We start from the raw sequence: 19,014 nt of genomic DNA, 5'->3' as shown, positions 1-19,014 counted from the left end.
TTTTTTTACGAGACAGAGGAAGTATTATGTTGTAAGTATAAATTCCTTTTGGAGTATTAGTTTTTAGTGCGATGGACCATGCTCAAAACATGAACATTTAGATTTAGAGTTAAAACTAAATATAATAAAATATGTTTCGGTAAGAGCAATAGTATCACTGTGCTCTTTAGGGTGACTTATAAGAATTAGTTTAAATTCTAACCAAATGTTAATTATTCTAAACTGAATCTAATGTTGATTGATAGTGGATGTGGTATAGTAAAAAAAGTGTAGATTACACAGGCTTAGAGCCTCCACTATAGGAGAACCGCGGCTCGTGGCTCTTTCGTGGCCCAGCCGCGGCTCCCTATACTGACAAACATGGGCGTGGGTGGCGGGGGGGAGTGCCCACGAGAGCGCCACTCGCGCGGCCTGGCCGCGGCTCTTGGGCGGGGGCCGCGGCTCCCCTATTGCAGCGGCCACGAGTCGTGGCTCTCCCTATTAATTTTTTTTTACTTCTATAAATATACCCATTTTTCCCCATTTTCTTAATTAAAATATAAACAAAATGAAAAAAAATAAATTATTGTGTGGCTTGGGCATGTCCACCATAGTGGAAAACAAGTTTTTTGGTGGCCCGGCCAAGTTTTGTGGCTTGGCACGACCAACTATAGTGGACACCCTTAGAGACTAACGTTCATGACATCGAGGATCTAGTTAAATTTGCCGATGACACTATTATTTGTACTCCCGCAGACATCAGGATTATCGGGAACTATAAGAGCTTCTGCAATGTTTTGAGCCTATTCCAAATCTCAAAACTAACTACCAAAAGTTCATGCTTATTCCCATGGAGTGCGAAGGAGACAAGGAGTGGATCCAAGAATTTGTGCAATACTTAAAGTGAAGAATTATCAACTTGCTAATTTCATATCTAGGCATCCTGTTTAGGTGAAAACATGACAGCCAGTCGTTAATAAAAGTGAGAAGAGACTTGCCATGTGGAAAGCGAGAGCCCTCTCTAAGGTCGGAAGACTTGTTCTCATTAAGATGGTCCTCAATAACATATTCATGTATTATCCCAGTCTCTTCAAAATGCCCAAGAAGATGGTGCAACACATCATCCAAGTACATAGAAGATTCTTTTGGGCTAAGAAAGAGAAAAAGGTGGTCACTAATTCAATGAAATCTCATTAAGAAACTAAAGAATCAAGGTGGACTAGGGGTAAGAGATATCTATATGAAAAATGGGTTCACGAGGATTGATAAGATATTGCTAAGCAGGAATTGAGGATGATCGATATATTTTTTGTAATGAGGAGTGGAGTCTCTGGAGCATTTTATTTTAAACTGCAAAATCTCAAGTCAATTGTGCTATTATTGTTGTGATAGATGAAACACATCCATGTGCCTCCCCAAGGACCCGATGGCGTGTTTCCTCTCTTGGTTGGACACCCCTCTCCAAAAGTTTGATAAGAATGTATAGATCTCTATATTTAATAGCATATATATCTAAATAAAATGAGTTTCCACTATGGAGTTGTTTATCGATTAAGTGAACAGTGTTAGATTTTGGTGTGAAGACTTATTCATGGACCTTGGTTTGTGTCCCAGGTTCCCAACTTTGCGCTTTGGCCTTTGCTCGTGTTTTTGTTATTGGGTGTGTTTTTTAGACTATGTGTAGTTGGCTGACTTTGTTTCGTCTTTTGTTATTTTTTTGCTAGGATATTGTCTTGTTGTTGTATTTTTTATTTTGGTTTTTGTTATTTGACTTTTAACCGCTTGTTTCAAACTTTTGCTCACCACGTGCTAACTCAAACCTTTTCTTATTAATAAAAAGAAATCGAGGATCTAACTACCAACAACTATATTAATGTCACTCGCACTTTATATATTAAAAAAGTTAATTTTTTTTTACATATTCTAACTTGATCCAATTTTTTACGGAAACTTAAATTTTCTTTTTTTGTCTTTTATAGATGCTTAAACTTAATCACCGTTGGCTTGGTCTAGCTTAAAACAATTGCAATAATATTTAAAGTTCTAAACCTACATCTTAGTTATAAAATTGCCTAACGCAGTAATTGCTTACAATAAAAATAAATATATGAAAATTCATTGGAATTACTTCTCTATAAAAATGAAAATTTCTATGCAGAAGACTAGAGAAAAAGAAAAGTACCAATACACAATAACTGTAGACTACCTCCATCACGATGTGAATTTTTTTTTTACCTCCATCACGATGTGTGTCACCTACACCACCGTTGCCACCAAACTTAATAAGCGTCGGTGGCGGCGGATCATTTGCTAATTTCCCCTTCCTTCCTCAGTCTCATTAATAATTTTTTAAAAATGAAATACTCCTAGTAAATAAACAAAATAAACTATAGAAGACAAATCCATTAATACAAACTCAAAATATTTCGCATTTTCTTTAGTTTTTAGTAGTACCAATTTTCCATCGAATCGCTCGATCTGTTAAACTAATGTAGGAGTATTACTATAACTTCTTCTTTTTTCTTTTCTTTTTCGGCCATCAACGTGGATGCCTCTACTTAATTAGACCTATATATTTATGCTGAATAAGATATTGTTTGACTAAACACACAAAGCTTAACGCAACAATATTCCAGCATAAACTTTTTATGGCATAGTGGGATTAGTGGATTTAGACCTCAGTCAACTGCATAATAATAAACATGTTAAGTCTACCGCTGATTAAGGTTTGACTCATATAATCACTAAACGTCATTGAGTTGACATGATGAAGAACACAAGCGGAAAATCAAAAGATTAAAAACCATTTTAACAATTGAAAATCAAGCGAGATAGCTGTAAATTAGTGTTTGATCTAGTCCGATTCCCATGTTAAAATTGGCAGATTTCTGAGACGAAACAAACCAAAAAATCGACGGTTTTCACTATAAATAGCTGATCGATCCAACCATTTTCATTTTTTTGAGCAGTTCAAAAATAGATTTGAATTTCAATTTTCATGTATAATTTAACTAGATTTCACATATTTAACTTTAGGAAAATAATATATCCAGATTCTACTCTTTCATCTTAAATAGTAGTACAATTTTACTAATTTCATATGTGTAATAGACTAATCACTAGTATAATTTAACTAGATTTCACACATTTTCATTTTTCACACCGTGTTGAATTACTAATTACATCATTTTAGAATACAGTAAAATAAAAATATTAAATTTACATAATTAAACATAATTAACAATGAATTTTAGACTGCTAATGTAATATTCCCACTTGGGAAAAATTTTAACCAAACCACTCCACAATCACCATTAGCCTGTCATCATTACATCCCGTTTCATGCTCGTCAACACCAAGCGCAATAGAAAATATCACAAAGCAATAATTCAATATACCTACAAATCCAAATAAAATTGACCTGGAGCACCTCAACCTCTTTTTTTTTTTTTTTTTTTTTTTTTTAATATTTTCGTTGTATATGCATTATTTTAGTGAAATTAAGACAGTTTGGTTTTCGACTTTTTTAGAACCTAGGCTGCCCAAACCCACGTGAGGCCCATAATATACTCAGTTCAATAATTATTTTATTACTTTAATTTATATTGTATGTTATATTAAAAATATGTGTTTGTGAAATTATAAAATAACATAATTATTTATGAACGATACTATTAATCATACCTTTAAATTCAGACACAATATGCGCATTTCGTAAATACAATTAATTACAGTCAAATAAAAAATATAAATATGTGGTTTTATAGTGGTTCTATAATTCTATTTTTGTTGGACGGATGGCATGAATTCTATTTCATTTTTTTTCCATATATTAGAGAAATGAAAATATTAGGAAACCAACTTTTTTTGTTTGAAAAAACACAGCCCAAAGTCGACGGCAATCCACTTAAATTGGGCCGAGGTGAAGGGAAGGCCCATAAGTGTAAGAAAATATAGGGCGAATGCGGGGGAAATAGAGTGATTTCAATTTCAAATGAAAAGTTTTCAGACAAGTGCGCACAAAAAGCGGTATACTAGCTGAGCCGCTGTCTCAAAAATCTCCCCCCATTCTATTGAAATTGAATTGAATCAATTTCTGCCCGAATCATCCATCTGCAGTCATAGTAATAGCTCAATATAAGATTCTTGAAGCTCCAAAAGGAAGAAGTAGTAGCGGCTAGGTCTGGCTCATTTCAAGGTATCGTTTTTATGGGGAAACGCAATTATTTCCATACTTGTTCAATTTCAGCTTCGCCTCGTGTTCTATTTTCCAAACTGAAGAAGAAAGATCGTCACCATCACTAAATCCCTTCTTGTTTAGTTTTTTAAGCTAGGAAAGATTCGGGATTTCGTGGATCTAATTGATATAGCTGAAATTCTACTGTTAAAATTGGTGACACATTTTGCTGTGTACATGTACCGCTTAATTACTTCAACTTCTCAAACATTTAATTGAATTCTTTATGGGAATTTCGGATAACAGATTTCTATGGTGGTTTTGTTGCGTGCTGTGTGGTGTGTGGCGGGGGAGTTCAATTCACTACTCTTTCTTTCAGATATATGTTAATCTCGAAATCATTTGGCTTAATAATATTTAGGCAGTTACACCAATATCAGCTTGTAGTGTTAATGGAATGCAAACTAACTTTTAAATCTATTTTGTGTCTTACCTTGTAGTAATATGGGAAGAAGTCTAAGTCCAGTACTGCGCCGGGAGTTGGAGAATCTTGACAAGGACGCTGATAGCAGAAAATCGGCTATGAAAGCATTGAAATTGTATGTGAAAGACTTGGATTCCAAGGCCATCCCCATCTTTCTAGCTCAAGTTTCTGAAACCAAAGAAACTGGCATGTCATCAGGGGAGCACACAATTTCTCTATACGAGGTTCTTGCTCGAGTCCATGGACCAAAAATTGTGCCGCAGATTGATAACATCATGAACACCATTGTCAAAACCCTGTCATTGAGTGCAGGAGCTTTTGCTCTTCATCAGGCTTGCTCAAAGGTGGTTCCAGCCATAGCAAGGTATGCAATCGAGCCGACAACAGCAGAGGAAAGGAAGAGACATGTCATTCATTCTCTTTGTAAGCCTCTTTCTGATTGTCTCTTGGGTAGCTTGGAGAATTTGTCTTCTGGAGCTGCACTTTGTCTTCAATCACTTATTGAATCTGATAATTGGCGGTTTGCCTCAAATGAAATGATAAATGAGGTCTGTCAGAGAGTTGCTGGGGCATTAGAGAAGCATTCACAGACCAATTCACATATGGCCTTAGTTACGGCTTTGGCTAAACATAACAGCCTCGTTGTTGAAGCCTATGGTAGGCTGTTGATACAGTCTGGACTGCGAATTCTTGAAGCCGGTTTTGTGGAAGAAAATTCTCAGAAACGAAAGTCAGCCATACATATGGTGAGCTCTCTATTGAGATATTTGGATCCGAAAAGTATAGCATCTGAACTGGAGTTGGTAATCAAGGAAATGGAGAATTGCCAGTATGACAGAATGCCATTTGTTAGTGGTGCTGCTTTTGAAGTACTACAAAATGCAAAGAAAATATGCAATGAGAGATGCTCAAAATCAGAGAGGGAATATGGTTCAGCTACCGGGTCAAACTTTGGCAGAAGAGAGAACATGAGAATGAGGAGAGTTTGTAGTTCTGAAGCCTTAACTGCATCACCTGAATCACAAACTGTTGATTCATTTGTTGGGTATGATTATTTGATGGAATCACCAAACTCAATAAATCATGGCCCTCAAGATCAGGACTTTAGTTCTAAGGGTGTGAATCGTAGACTTTGGAGAAGGTGTGAGAATGGCTTCCTGGATGTATCTCTTAAAGATGGCATATTTTCAGATATAGCTCGAGAAGAATCTGAGTATGATGAGATTTCTGGCAACCATGGAGAGTATTGTGAAAATTTTGCAGCTTTTGTTCGAGAAAGTGCAAAAGAGGAAGTTATTGAAAGCAATGCCCCTAGTCCCCAGGTAAGTCTTCGTCTCATATCCTTTGTGTTTGTTTTAATATTTTCTTGGAGAAGTCTTTTGCAAAAATATGTATTTTTATGTTGGCTAAGTTCTTCGAGGAGCTTGGCAATTTCCACTTGGATTGATTTCAGTTTTTGTAATGTTTTATTTGCAAATCTGACAAGTATCTAGCAGGAGATATACAGAACTAGTATTCATGACACATGGCTAATCTCTTTGAAGAGCTTTGATTAAATCCAAGACAACATTTCACTAATTGGACCTCTATCTGTGTTTTTCAGCAGTCGAAGGCTCACATTAAGGTTGATGATGTGAAGATTTTCAGTACCCCGAGAAGACTCATTCGCTCGCTTCAGGATCTTGACAATTCTGATGTAGGCTTATCAGAGAAACAGCCCAGAAGGTTCAGAAGCCCAATGAGACCAGTTTCATTGCTTGGACAACTTGGTCTTCCTAACGGCATGGACTGTGAGAACAAAGATGAATTAGCATCCGGTGATGAACAATTTCATGCAAATGCAGAATCAGTTTCCTCCACAGAAGATGTGTCTAATCTTGCTGAAATGATTCCAGTAGATAAACCTCATCACAACTCAGCTAGAAAAGTTATTTTTGCTCTTTTTGTTGGTTTATTTGCAGTACTTGTATTCTTGTTGGTGATAGGTGATCAAGATAATCATCATGTTATGGTCCCAACCTAGCACTCGATTTATGTATGCCACACTGTGGCATTGTTTGGCGTTTAGGAATATTTGACTATTTAAAGTTGTTGGACAAATATTTGTTGTTAAAACAGGTTTCGTTTACATTTGTTTATTCTTATTTTGGAAGTGTAGAAATCTGCTGTTTAACTCACATGAAGTTGCTAGTAAGGCAAATGTTTAAGAATGCCTACAAATAAAAATTGTTACTTTATTATAACACTTGATGGGATATTTGACTGTTTCCATGTATCTAGTGCAGACTTGGATGTTTTGGTTGGATGATCATACAGGAATGTGAAATAGCAAGTAAATCGAGGGTATCTCTAGATAGCTAGCTAGGACTTGGACACAAGAGAACCAGTTATGTTCTCTGTTTCGAATATCTTCGTACTCCCTGATATTATCTTAATCCACAATAAAGAAACAACACGTGAAATCCCAATTTAGTAATTAGGATTGATCAATTGCACGCCTCCACTCCATTCGCTCTGAGAATCTATGATTACTGGTTCAAGCTGTGCAGCATGGCCGATGCAGATGTATGAATACTTGCTATACCACTCGTGTTCTGATCCAGGGCTCATTATGTACACTTCACTAAAACCTTGTCTTCTCATTGTCACCGAATTTCTCCTTCCCTGTTCACACGAGATGATGACGTGGTTAACTTTTTCAAGGCAAATACTCTAGCTATCAAGTTGAGATAGTGATTATATAGATAACAGATGACTTACACGGTCCATGATGGTTAAACTTCGAGGTGTGCTTGTATAAATCCTGCTTAATATTTCTGCCAAGTGCTTGCAGTCATCGTCTTCTTCACCCGACTCCGCCTGTCTGTTTATGTTTTCCTCCCCTTTGGGAAATAGTTTGTTGAATGGCCAGAATTTATTAGGAGACTTGTTAATCATTGGAGGGACGATGCTGAAATTTCCCTGAAACGGTGGCATATCAAAGTAATCGGAGCCTTGTAGTCCTATTGCATAAGCTGCATCGGGAGTGCTCACTGCCAGATGGCACACGGTTGATCCAGCTAGACGGATAGTTGAAGCAGATGAGTTAGAGACTACAATCTCTGAGTTGAAGCTATCTTGTTCAAGAGTTATAATATGCTTTATGCCGATGTTGCCATGTTCACTCGTGCTCGACAACTCCACCTGCATATATAATATGTATGCAGTTGAGTGTATGAGACAAGTGTGTAGAAGATGACTAGATGAAGCAACAATACTAACCCGAATTGATTCTCGAGGAGTTCCAGTGACTTGATGAAGATCCCAGGCACGTGGAGACCATGAAAATCCGGCATCATTCTGGCAGGCAAGGGCTAACGACAATCCTCCTCGAATGAGAGCAGTACCATTCTCGCTCTGAGAGACAGAGGTTTGCAGCAACTCCATTGTGCCGCCATGCCACATCTGAGGCTTGTATGAAGTGACCAAACCAGTCGGGAGCATCACCTTGGCAGCGGTTCCATTCCCGAGTTCCATCTTTACCACACAGTCATCGCCAATACCTGTAAAGCTCACGCCACATCTCTCCAGATAGTCGGAGTCTGGAAATGTTTTGACGGAGTAGGAGCATGAAGTGCGTGGAGAGATGTTCCTCGGAGAAGGGAGAGCGCTGTTAAAAAGGGTGGCCATATTGTAAAATGGTCCCTATCCCATTTTCTTTGAGAAGATGATGGTTTGTATCTTAATATTGGTTGGTTGTCATTAAAAGTTGAGAGATAACGTCAAGTTATCTTCATCACATCACTCCAGTCCATACAAGATAATAATGTCAGAATGTATAATCAAAACGAAGCAAAGCATTTATATTTCCATTCTCAATCTGTATGATTACAAGTAAAGATTAGCAAAAAAATGCCTCGAATCACAAATTATCATGCTCTATGACCTGCGCCCCTCTCCATTCTTCACCGGGGTTCACTGTGACCGGAACCAACATTGAAGTGGGGCCTGTACATATAAAGTAGCCATTGCCATACTTGTCCGCAAATGAGCCCGGACTGGACAGATATATTTCCTCGAATCCCATTCTTATCACTCGGAAGAAAAGCTCACGCCCCTGCACATGTACTAGTGTTAGTTATGGTAATAAGCTAATTGAGTGATACTGATACGGATATGGATATGCACCTGGTCGATGGTCTCGTACTTGGAGGGGGCGGTGGTGTGGAAAGGGTCGGAGCGTTGCGGTGGTGGAGCAGCGTACACTCTACTGAGCTTATGTCTCAAGACGGTAATGGGGGCATCCTGCACACTCCACACCCCGGGCTTGTTTTCAGGCTCCCATCCGAACGAGAAGAAGCCCGGTTCCTCGGTCTTGGTAGCTTCGGAGGGGGATAAGATTTGGAAAGGAGAAGAAAGAGGAGGGTGAGTGCAGTAAGAGCAGCCTTTCAATCCTTGCACACCACTCCCACCTCTCTTCTTCACCTTCAAATGACTCAAAATAGCAGTGGCTAAATCGACCGGCTTTCGCCCCGTGTTCTTGACTATCACAGCAGCCGCCATGCTGAGAGGATAGAGTGATACAACGTACCTGATATCCAAACAGCCACGAACACACCCCAACTCAACCTGTTTGAGGCACACACCACGTTACGATTGATCAACATATGCATACAATGAATGTGTGTACGTACCTGCACAGCGTCGATGGAGTCGGAATCAGCATCCATTACAGTCCATTCAGAAGCAGCAGCAGTAGCCTTGGGATTGGGTGGGGAGGAGAGGTCGTCCACCACCAAAGCGATGCCGCCTCGGGAGGAAGAAGAGGAAGATGAAGGTGGGAGAGTATGAAGCACCTCCTCATAGCCATCATCCTTCCAGTAAACCTTGGGCTTGTATGAAGTAATGTGGGCGTTTGCAATCTCAAGCTTCACCGAGCTACCATTTCTCACGCTCAGCTCTACCGTCCCCGACTCCGAAAATTTGATGCCTTTGCGTCCAAATTTCTGGTCGAGACTCTCTGTCGTAGTAGCTGCACAAGCTTTAGCAGATTTTAGGGGAGAGAAGGATAGGAGAGAAGCCATTCTCACTCAACTCTAAGGAACACTCTCCACCAGCAAATATTTACAACTTTCCATCCCCTCAATTTTTGGATAGACCCACCTTCGCCTCTTCCACTACTACATATTTCTACTAGCTAGTATTGTTTTTGTTTTCATTGATACCCCCAAAACTTCACCTTTGAATTTTATATCATAATTATATTCTTCAAATAACGAGTACTACTAGTAAATTTTAAAATGATGTAAAAAAAAAACCAACCAAACAGTAAATTTATAGTACTTGAGATCTGAAAAAAGACATCAGGATCAAATTTGGCAATAACCACCATCTTCTTGAAGAAAAAAACAAGTTGGAGTTGATGATTTCCAAGAAACAGCTAATTTTGATTTTTCGCTTCATGATATTGGTCAAGACTTGCTTTTTATGGTTTCCTTGAAACTTGGTATCATTGCAGTATTGGCTAAGCGGTCACATGATTTTGAAATCTTGGTATCTGGCAATGCCTTTAGAAATGATGCATTTGTTAAAACTTAAAATTCCAAAGATAGAAGGGTATTCGTAACTTTCAAGAAAGATCTTTCCCCTTACTCAACACTCAACAGAGTGATTTGCTTACTAATCTAATTAAAACATTCATCTTCCATAAACCATTTGTGGTGGTCCATTAAAGCAAATGCATTATCATCTTACAATATAAATGAATTGTAAGATGAACATCACACATAGCCCATCGAGATATCCCCACCCACCTTCTTCTTCACTTCACAATTAATGCTTATGCCATAAACTAGTGAAACAAGCTTAATGGGAGGAGTATTTTTCCTTATTTTTCACTTGAGTCGCGCAATTAAGCCTAGGTGCTGTTGCTTGGTAGCGGACCCTTGCTCTGCCCCCGACTCCCTCTCAGCGATGAGAGCCTCAACCCACCTCCACTTTTTTCCATACTACCATCAACAGATTCCTCTCTCAGCTGTACTGCCAAGGGTACAAACAAATCATGAAAGATGTCCATATTGCTAAAATTATCATTATGTTCATCAGATACAGGGCATTAGAGTTTGTGTGACAAATTCAAGAAAAAAAAAGTAAACAATAACTATGCATCTTTGTACGTTGCAATGAACAATAAACAAGCTATTTCCAGAAAAGCACAGCCAATTCCTTTTCAACTTTGATAGATATGCAACAAGTAGTCAAAATTCAAGCACTCAACACTGACCTCAGCGTTTTTCACTCGAATACCATGCCTCGTTAACAGGCCTACAAAGATTATCTACCCATTGAAAAAAAATATTCAAAGGGGGATTTGAATATTGTACATTCTCTTATTGTTTTCTAGCTACTCAAAGCCAATTATGAATTGACATCCTCTTATTTCTCACACTCACCGCTTCTCATTCTCAATTCCTCCAAAATCTTAACCAAGTATTTCACCAACAATATCAAACTCGATAAAAAAAATTTACTTGAGAGAATTTGTTGCGTTGGGGGAATGCTTTCATTTTTAATTATTGTAGGAAATACATAAAAAAAAATACTAATACTATTCAATAAAAAAGGTGCCTTTTATAATTAAATTGATTTACTTAAGTAGTTCTGCCGTCCTAAATCCCCCACCTCATTTCACAAAATATCATATCATAGTATATACAGTACCAATTCGAATATAATTCGTGATCAACGTATGGTGTTACCAAACGCAAATGAATGAGGGGTTAAATTAAATGATTAAAAGGCTGAAAATAAAAAAAGAGAAGAAAAGGAATGACCTACACAACTCACACCATATATATACATAAATTCATAGAGAAGAGAGAGAAGAGGAGGCTGACAAGCAGTAGATGTTGTGTGTAGGGAGAGAGATAAGCTGGACAGCCATAGAAAAATCTATACACCGATACATTACAATACACAACGATTTTCCCTAATTTTTCTTTCTTCGATATCCACACCCATCCTTCACTCTTTAAATCCTCTGATTCTTAACAATACATCTATATCTTCTTCTTCTTTTTCCAATTTCAAAAGGATAATTACTTTTGTATATGACCTGGGTATTTCTATTTCTGCTGAAGATCTGATTTTGATCGTTTAATAAATTGATTTTGTAGTCGATTTCCCGTATTTCATCTCCGATCCTCCAGTTTTTACTGTTTCTGAGGTTCGATCTGTCGCTGCTTTTATTACTGATTTCATTTCAATGTACGATGATAGCCAACTGTTTAATATTCCTTCATTAGCGGTGATATGACTGATTTAGTGTTTTTCTCTCTCTCCGTATATTATGGTTCCCATAAGCTTAGTTGATAATCCTGGGATTACTTGGCTATTAATGTCTCTGCTGTTGTTGTTTTACAACGTTTTTGCACCATGATTTTTAAGGTATAAATAATGTTGGATTGGATGCCTACTTTATCTGTTTCCTATCCTATCTATGCGATAATTGGGCTGCATTTTGCTTCTACTATGGGGAAATCCTGAACCCATACAAATAGGTTCCACTGGCTATTGTGCGGATATATAACTTAACTAGTTCTAAAAAGTAGGATCTATTATTCAGCCATTGGGGAAAATTTGCTGTCGTTTAGAATTTTTGCTCATTTTGATTATAACTTGGAATTCCAATCATGATATGCTGGTTAAAGACTTGGCCTTTTACCTCTCTGAAGGTTGCACGGAAGGTGGGAAGTGAGCAGGAGCTGATTTGCATGGGTGACGATGCCAGAATTGCGTAGCGGAGCACGGAGATCAAAACGGCTTGGTGATCTCCAGCCTGCCTCTCAACCTGCTAATCAAGAAGAGAATTTTCTTGCACCTGCTCAGAATAGAACCAGAAGGAGGGGAAGAGGGAGAGGGAATGCAGCTGGTGTAGCTAAAGGGCCTTCTGCAGCAACACCCGCAAGGCCAACTGCTGCTGGTAGAGGCAGAGGGGTTAGGTTGATAGATTTGGACCCAAATCCACCTCGTGAGATTCTTCCTCAAGCTGGTGTTGGGGCAGGGGATCCGGCTTGTAATAAAATAGAGGGTGTAGCAAATAAGGAAATCCCCATGGAAGGTGGAAGTGCTGATAAAGTAATGGGAGTTGAAGAAGAACCAAGTTCCACTCCAGTCCCTGACAGGGTAATTCCTTGCCCATTCTTCTCATTTCTGCATTTCCTCTGGGAATATTGTGGCTCATTCAACTTATTGAGATTGCAGGCACCATTCACATTGCATCTCAACCATTTTCGAATTTGCATTTTATTTTCTGGGTAGTTAGTCCAATGTTATTTAATGCAGGTCCAAGTTGGCAACTCACCAATGTATAAGACAGAAAGAAAATTAGGTAAGGGTGGATTTGGCCAAGTTTATGTTGGTCGAAGGGTAACTGGTGGCAGTGAAAGAATGGGACCTGATGCTATTGAGGTATCATCTAGCACGGATAATTGCTAAAACTGATTACCAAATCGATCTTGATGCTGTCTAGTAAAATTATTTTTCTTTCTGTAGGTAGCATTGAAGTTTGAACACCGAAATAGCAAGGGTTGCAATTATGGCCCTCCTTATGAATGGCAGGTCTACAAGTAAGTTTTTTATTCATACTTTGAAATGTTCGCGAAATCTTTTTCTTGCTCTCTTTTTTTGTACTTTCCTTCTTTTTATGGATGTTTATTTTTCATAATTGCTGTGTAATTTTTCTGTAAGCTCCCTGAATGGATGTTATGGGGTTCCATGGGTTCACTACAAGGGCCGCCAAGGAGATTTCTACATTCTGGTGGGTTTTGGTATATTATTCATTTGGCTTCGACATTTCTATCTTGTTTCTAATGACTATTGTTTCAGGTCATGGACATACTTGGGCCTAGTCTTTGGGATGTTTGGAATTCTTTGGGCCAGTCGTAAGATCATCTCTCTCTCTTTCTCTGTGATGCATGCTCCATTTAATCCTGTTTTTATGTTCACGTTGCCATTGACCTTGAGCACCTGAAACAGGATGTCGCCAAGTATGGCAGCTTGCATAGCAGTTGAGGCTATATCAATTCTTGAAAAGCTTCACATGAAGGGGTAAAACCTACCAAACACTTCCAAATTAATTCTTTGTTTTCTGACCACCACTGTCTAGAAAATGGAGGTGGTTTTTTTTTTTTTTTTTTTTTTTTTTTTTTTTTTGTGCTTCTGTTCACTAAAATTGCTATTAATTCAATCTCCTTTATTTCTGCCGGTAATCTAGATTTGTGCATGGTGATGTGAAGCCAGAGAACTTTTTACTCGGTCAGCCTGGAACAGCAGAGGAGAAAAAGCTGTATCTTATTGATCTTGGTTTGGGTATGATAAATTCATGATCTGTTTGCATGTACCTTTGCTACCTTGTACTCCCCCTGTCTAACTCGGAGTGACAAATTTTCCTTTTTTTGGGATATCCCACTCTAAATGACCCATTTCTTAATATAGAAACATCACTCTTTCTACTTTATTCTCTCTCCACTTAACTCACAAAACAATATTGCATAAAACCTTGTGTTGGATAAAAAATGTTCCACTTAGAGTGGGACGGAGGGAGTATTAATTGGTTGATAGCATGAAACATTGAATGAACACACACCATTTCTTGTTTGTCCTTAGTATTTGTGATATTGCTGCCATTTTTCCCACTTCCACCTTATGTATTATCTTCTGCTGTTCTGAACAAATTTGGCTTGCAGCTTCCAGATGGAAAGATGCTTCATCTGGTCAGCATGTTGAGTACGATCAGAGGCCGGATATATTTAGGTCAGTGGAGTTTATGTAGATTTGTTGCTATACTGGCTTAGTTCAGACCAATAAACTCTAGTTATCTATCCACAGGGGCACTATAAGGTATGCAAGTGTGCATGCACACTTGGGCCGTACAGGAAGTAGGAGAGATGATCTTGAGTCACTGGCATACACCCTGATATTTCTTATAAAAGGAAGGTTGCCATGGCAAGGGTATCAGGTGACTGACACTAACACTTAGTTAACTCTGACGATTTTCTTATCAGATTTGGCTGACCCTACCCCTTATTTGATGGTGATGTGGCAGGGTGATAACAAGAGCTTTCTAGTCTCTAAAAAGAAAATGGCGACCTCTCCAGAACTGATGTGTTGCTTCTGCCCTGCTCCATTTAAACAGTTCCTTGAGGCTGTTACTAATATGAAGTTTGATGAAGAGCCAAATTATTCCAAGCTGATCTCCCTTTTTGATAGTCTGATTGAACCATGCACATCGTTGAGACCGATAAGGATAGATGGAGCTCTTAAGGTAGCAACAAATCAGTTTGTTTGACCAAGTTTAGTGTGCTGAAATATAACATGTTAATTGACTTCTTTTGAAATTAGAACCATCACATAATAAATGATGGTGCCTTGAAGACTCTCACTTCTCATTAAGCACAAAAGATTCCCGCCAGACAAACTTAACAACTTTGCTATGGATATGCATATTTTAGTTTATCTTTATTATGTTTGTTCGAACAGGTTGGGCAAAAGCGTGGCAGGTTACTCATTAACTTGGAAGAGGATGAGCAACCAAAGAAGAAAGTACGACTGGGCAGTCCTGCCACTCAGTGGATCTCAGTGTACAATGCACGACGCCCAATGAAACAGAGGTGACTGCTGATATTGAATATTTATTTGGGCAATTGGTGCTTGCATTTTAAATTTCTCTTATATTTATTTGTACATTATTTAAAAAATTACACTGCAAATGTGAGAATTAGCAAATATTTGATGTCAACCAGTTGTTTCATAATGATTACTTAATGTTATCTTTACACGTTCTCGCTTTAGTTGGAATCTACCTAGCCCCGCACAGCCTTAAATGATATATTTAGGTCCTAAGTCATTTCAGACATTACTGGGATTAATGTGGTAAATTTTTTGTATATTGTTATCGCTAGTTCGCCAGGTTTTCTTGGTAGTTTCTGGTGCTGCCTTATGCCAGTTTTTGCAATAATTATATACGGAGTAGTATTTTTTTCTGTTTTCTCATTTTTACTTGTCCATTTCTAAATACATATTTTAATGCTGCCTCATACAATACATTCTACTCTAGGCTTGTTGTATGTCATACATTTGCACATATTCAGATTGGTATATTTGTGATTGTGCTGGTGTTATTTAATCTTTACTGTGTTCAACGTGGATAAACCTGCAATTTTGACTCAGTATTTTAATAATTTATTTTTGAATACTATGATAACTTATTGTGAATTGGTTGAATTTTCTCTCTGTAAATAATGAATTCATCATGCATCGTTTCAATTGACATGGATTGTGTTTCAAATTTTATTGCACATACCTCTCACTATATTTTTTGTGAAATTATCCTTCGTGTAGATACCACTACAATGTTGCGGATTCAAGACTCCATCAACATGTAGAGAAGGGTAACGAAGATGGCTTATATATTAGCTGCGTGGCTTCAGCATCAAGTCTGTGGGCCTTGATCATGGATGCTGGAACAGGGTTTACTTCACAGGTGTATGAGCTTTCAGCAGTTTTTCTTCATAAGGTAGAAAACCTCATTATTGTGTTTTACTTTTTTGATGTTTTCTCCATTCTAGCTGGGTGTACATGCCCAATGCAATAATATTTTATTTGTTCTCTGCAGGATTGGATTATGGAACAATGGGAAAAAAACTATTACATCAGTTCTATAGCTGGTGCAGCTAATGGAAGTTCTCTGGTGGTTATGTCTAAAGGTAAGCTCTTATCTGGCTGCTGTATCATGTATATCTCTCAATTTCACAGTTCACCACCCCCTTGTGTTTTCCTTCATTGTTAAAATTTTTACGAATTCTCTGAAAATTTTACTTATGGTAAGGTTTCATCTTCATCATATCCTTTAGCTAAGATTGATCTTATTCCTCTTAACTCGTCTATCCTTCAGGAACACCTTATACCCAACAATCATATAAAGTTAGTGAATCCTTTCCTTTCAAGTGGATCAATAAGAAGTGGAAAGAAGGATTCCATGTCACGTCTATGACAACTGCTGGCAGCCGCTGGGGTGTCGTGATGTCCAGAAATTCTGGGTATTCTGAACAGGTAAAAGCATCTTTCCATTTTCACTACTTGTAATTCTTTTTTAAATTCACTCAGAATACCAATGCTCTATTTATAGTAAGGGTGCTATAATTCTTTTGAACACTTTTATCATTAATTCGCATCTACAACAATCTTATTCTTCACATCCAACTATTAAGACAATGTCATTTTCTAAGGTAGTGGGAATAGGTATATAATGAACTTTACCTCCCCCTCCCCCTCCCCCTCCCTATGATGAGTTTATAAGCCCAAGACCATATGGGCCATTTCCAACCTTTGATTTATGCAAATTACTGTGGATGAATAACTCGTCTTTACCAATCATTTCCACACAATAAGCCAATACAACCAAGCTGGAAATATCGGAAAATGGATGTTTGGCTGTTACATGACATAATACTAATGGCTGATTTGTTCTCAGGTGGTTGAACTTGATTTTCTTTATCCAAGTGAAGGAATACACCGGCGATGGGAAAATGGGTATAGAATAACATCGATGGCTGCTACCACCGATCAGGCAGCATTCATACTTAGCATACCCAGACGCAAAATGATGGACGAGACTCAGGAGACTCTTCGTACATCTGCATTCCCAAGCACCCATGTAAAGGTACTAACTTTATCTTAGAATTGGATTAAGCTTGGTTTAATGAAGGGTATGAACTGATTTGCATTTTGATTTACAGGAGAAGTGGTCGAAGAATCTCTACATTGCGTCGATATGTTATGGCCGTACAGTTTGCTAAAGCTGATGTAAAATATGTACTAATTGGGATGAGGAGGGCAAGCTAAAAATGCGACATGCTGAGTTTCCGTGTAATGGAAAGACGCCGCCATTGAAGCAGAAGGTGTTGAGGATGTGCAATGGGGGAAGGAGTAAGGAAGTTGGTTGTGTGCTTATGTAAAAGCCATCAGAGGCTAAATGGCTTTCCAACACAACGCTAAGATTTGGAGTGTGATTGCGATTGTGATTGATCATCATATTATGAATTCTTTATTGTAGCCTATTCTCTCATTAATAAGCCCCCCTACCATACCACTATTCTTCAACATTCACTAAAAAGAGTTCACACCACGACTATGTATTTACTCCCCCTACTATCGATACTCTATGACCCAAATAACAGAAACTGTGGTGAAAGTAATCCACTCTATCTTATAACTAAATTATATTTGCTACAACTTGACATTCGTTTAATTTAGAATCATAATTGATAAGGCATGATAGATTATAAAGGAAGCTTAGATTTTTTTTTTCTATTTTTTGCATTTTAATAACTATTTAATCATACATTATACACAAATTCCAGTAATCATATAATTGGATTTCAGTTTATCATACTATTAATTTTATCTCTCTCCTATATTATACACATAAACACTGCATTATATCAACAAAATTTATTTTTCTTTAAATTAAAATTTGTTCGTATCCTACTTAATTCTCCTTTTCACTCGAGAATACCTCAAATGCTTTTTGGGCCTTCACAGAGTATATTTCTTTTGTCACTCTATCTCACGTAATTTCTCAATATATTTAGTACTTCCTCCGTCCATCATTAGGAGTTCCATTTATGGGCGGCACGAGTTTTAAAAAATGTTAAGAAAAGTTGGTGAAAAAAAAATAGTGGAATAAGGGTCTCACTTGTATATATTAGTTTTAAATTAAATATGAGTGGAATGAGATAATGGAAGGTGAGACCCTATTACCATTTATGGTAAAAGCGAACCGGGACTCCTATTCGCGAACGGATTAAAATGAAAAAACGGAACTCCTATTTGCGGACGGATGGAGTATCTCTTTTTTGCAGCTTTATTGTTGACGTAATCAATAATCACTTCAACTTCTAATGCTCCTAATTCTTTAGGTCGGTTCTACATCTAACAACCCAGTACTGATGTATGTATCTCTAGTTTCTACCACTCATCCTCTATTTTTTCCTCGCAATCCCCATAAATCTCTTTATTGTAGTCTGTTTTACCGCCAATACCAACAATTGCTTTAAAAAAAAGTCCTAGTAACACTAAGGTCATCCACATTCATGCCTCAATACCGTTTCATCCATTCACTATTCATGGGCCCCACTGCACTTTTTGCCCTATCTCTTAACTAAGAGACAACACCTGCAACCCTCATCTCTTAACCATCTCATCCCTTAACTATTCATTCAATTTCATTTTATACTTTTATTTTTCAACTAATTCAATTAATAAAAACACACTTCATTAAATAAAAGAAAATTAGTACAATTTAAAATCCTAAAAAATAAAAAAATACATAATT

General features: G+C 37.7%; 4 protein-coding genes across 5 annotated transcripts; 2 read left to right on the top strand and 2 right to left on the bottom strand.

Annotated features, from left to right (window-relative positions):
* Nucleotides 1-3,987: 3,987 nt before the first annotated feature.
* On the top strand, nucleotides 3,988-6,778 carry LOC125205859 (protein SINE1-like). 2 transcript variants are annotated; one of them, XM_048105021.1, is made up of 3 exons: nucleotides 3,988-4,177; nucleotides 4,657-5,962; nucleotides 6,247-6,778. In XM_048105021.1, the coding sequence occupies exons 2-3, from the start codon at nucleotides 4,661-4,663 to the stop codon at nucleotides 6,661-6,663; spliced, it is 1,719 nt and encodes a 572-aa protein (XP_047960978.1). In that variant the 5' UTR covers nucleotides 3,988-4,177; nucleotides 4,657-4,660; the 3' UTR covers nucleotides 6,664-6,778. The 2 variants fall into 2 exon arrangements, with proteins under 2 accessions (XP_047960978.1, XP_047960976.1); XM_048105019.1 differs by having other exon boundaries at nucleotides 6,244-6,778.
* Nucleotides 6,779-6,858: 80 nt separating this feature from the next.
* On the bottom strand, nucleotides 6,859-8,439 carry LOC125205862 (protein NDH-DEPENDENT CYCLIC ELECTRON FLOW 5). Its single transcript, XM_048105024.1, has 3 exons — nucleotides 7,902-8,439; nucleotides 7,401-7,823; nucleotides 6,859-7,304 (listed from the first exon to the last, which is right to left on the bottom strand). The coding sequence occupies exons 1-3, from the start codon at nucleotides 8,307-8,309 to the stop codon at nucleotides 7,110-7,112; spliced, it is 1,026 nt and encodes a 341-aa protein (XP_047960981.1). The 5' UTR covers nucleotides 8,310-8,439; the 3' UTR covers nucleotides 6,859-7,109.
* Nucleotides 8,440-8,456: 17 nt separating this feature from the next.
* On the bottom strand, nucleotides 8,457-9,779 carry LOC125205861 (photosynthetic NDH subunit of subcomplex B 2, chloroplastic). The gene is made up of 3 exons (XM_048105023.1): nucleotides 9,314-9,779; nucleotides 8,808-9,248; nucleotides 8,457-8,736 (listed from the first exon to the last, which is right to left on the bottom strand). Exons 1-3 carry the CDS (start codon nucleotides 9,701-9,703, stop codon nucleotides 8,542-8,544), a joined length of 1,026 nt encoding a protein of 341 aa, XP_047960980.1. The 5' UTR covers nucleotides 9,704-9,779; the 3' UTR covers nucleotides 8,457-8,541.
* A 1,710-nt stretch (nucleotides 9,780-11,489) lies between these two features.
* Nucleotides 11,490-17,735, top strand: LOC125205410 (casein kinase 1-like protein HD16). The gene is made up of 17 exons (XM_048104317.1): nucleotides 11,490-11,844; nucleotides 12,353-12,803; nucleotides 12,963-13,088; nucleotides 13,173-13,246; nucleotides 13,368-13,437; nucleotides 13,506-13,561; nucleotides 13,656-13,727; nucleotides 13,894-13,988; nucleotides 14,366-14,432; nucleotides 14,508-14,637; nucleotides 14,725-14,943; nucleotides 15,159-15,289; nucleotides 16,020-16,194; nucleotides 16,294-16,384; nucleotides 16,573-16,730; nucleotides 17,152-17,340; nucleotides 17,417-17,735. Exons 2-17 carry the CDS (start codon nucleotides 12,402-12,404, stop codon nucleotides 17,474-17,476), a joined length of 2,115 nt encoding a protein of 704 aa, XP_047960274.1. The 5' UTR covers nucleotides 11,490-11,844; nucleotides 12,353-12,401; the 3' UTR covers nucleotides 17,477-17,735.
* Nucleotides 17,736-19,014: the final 1,279 nt, after the last annotated feature.

This window comes from Salvia hispanica, chromosome 2, assembly GCF_023119035.1.
Source record: "Salvia hispanica cultivar TCC Black 2014 chromosome 2, UniMelb_Shisp_WGS_1.0, whole genome shotgun sequence".
Lineage (NCBI taxonomy): Eukaryota > Viridiplantae > Streptophyta > Magnoliopsida > Lamiales > Lamiaceae > Salvia > Salvia hispanica.
The sequence above is the reverse complement of the archived record's forward strand: the minus strand, read 5'-3'. Positions and strand labels throughout refer to the sequence as shown.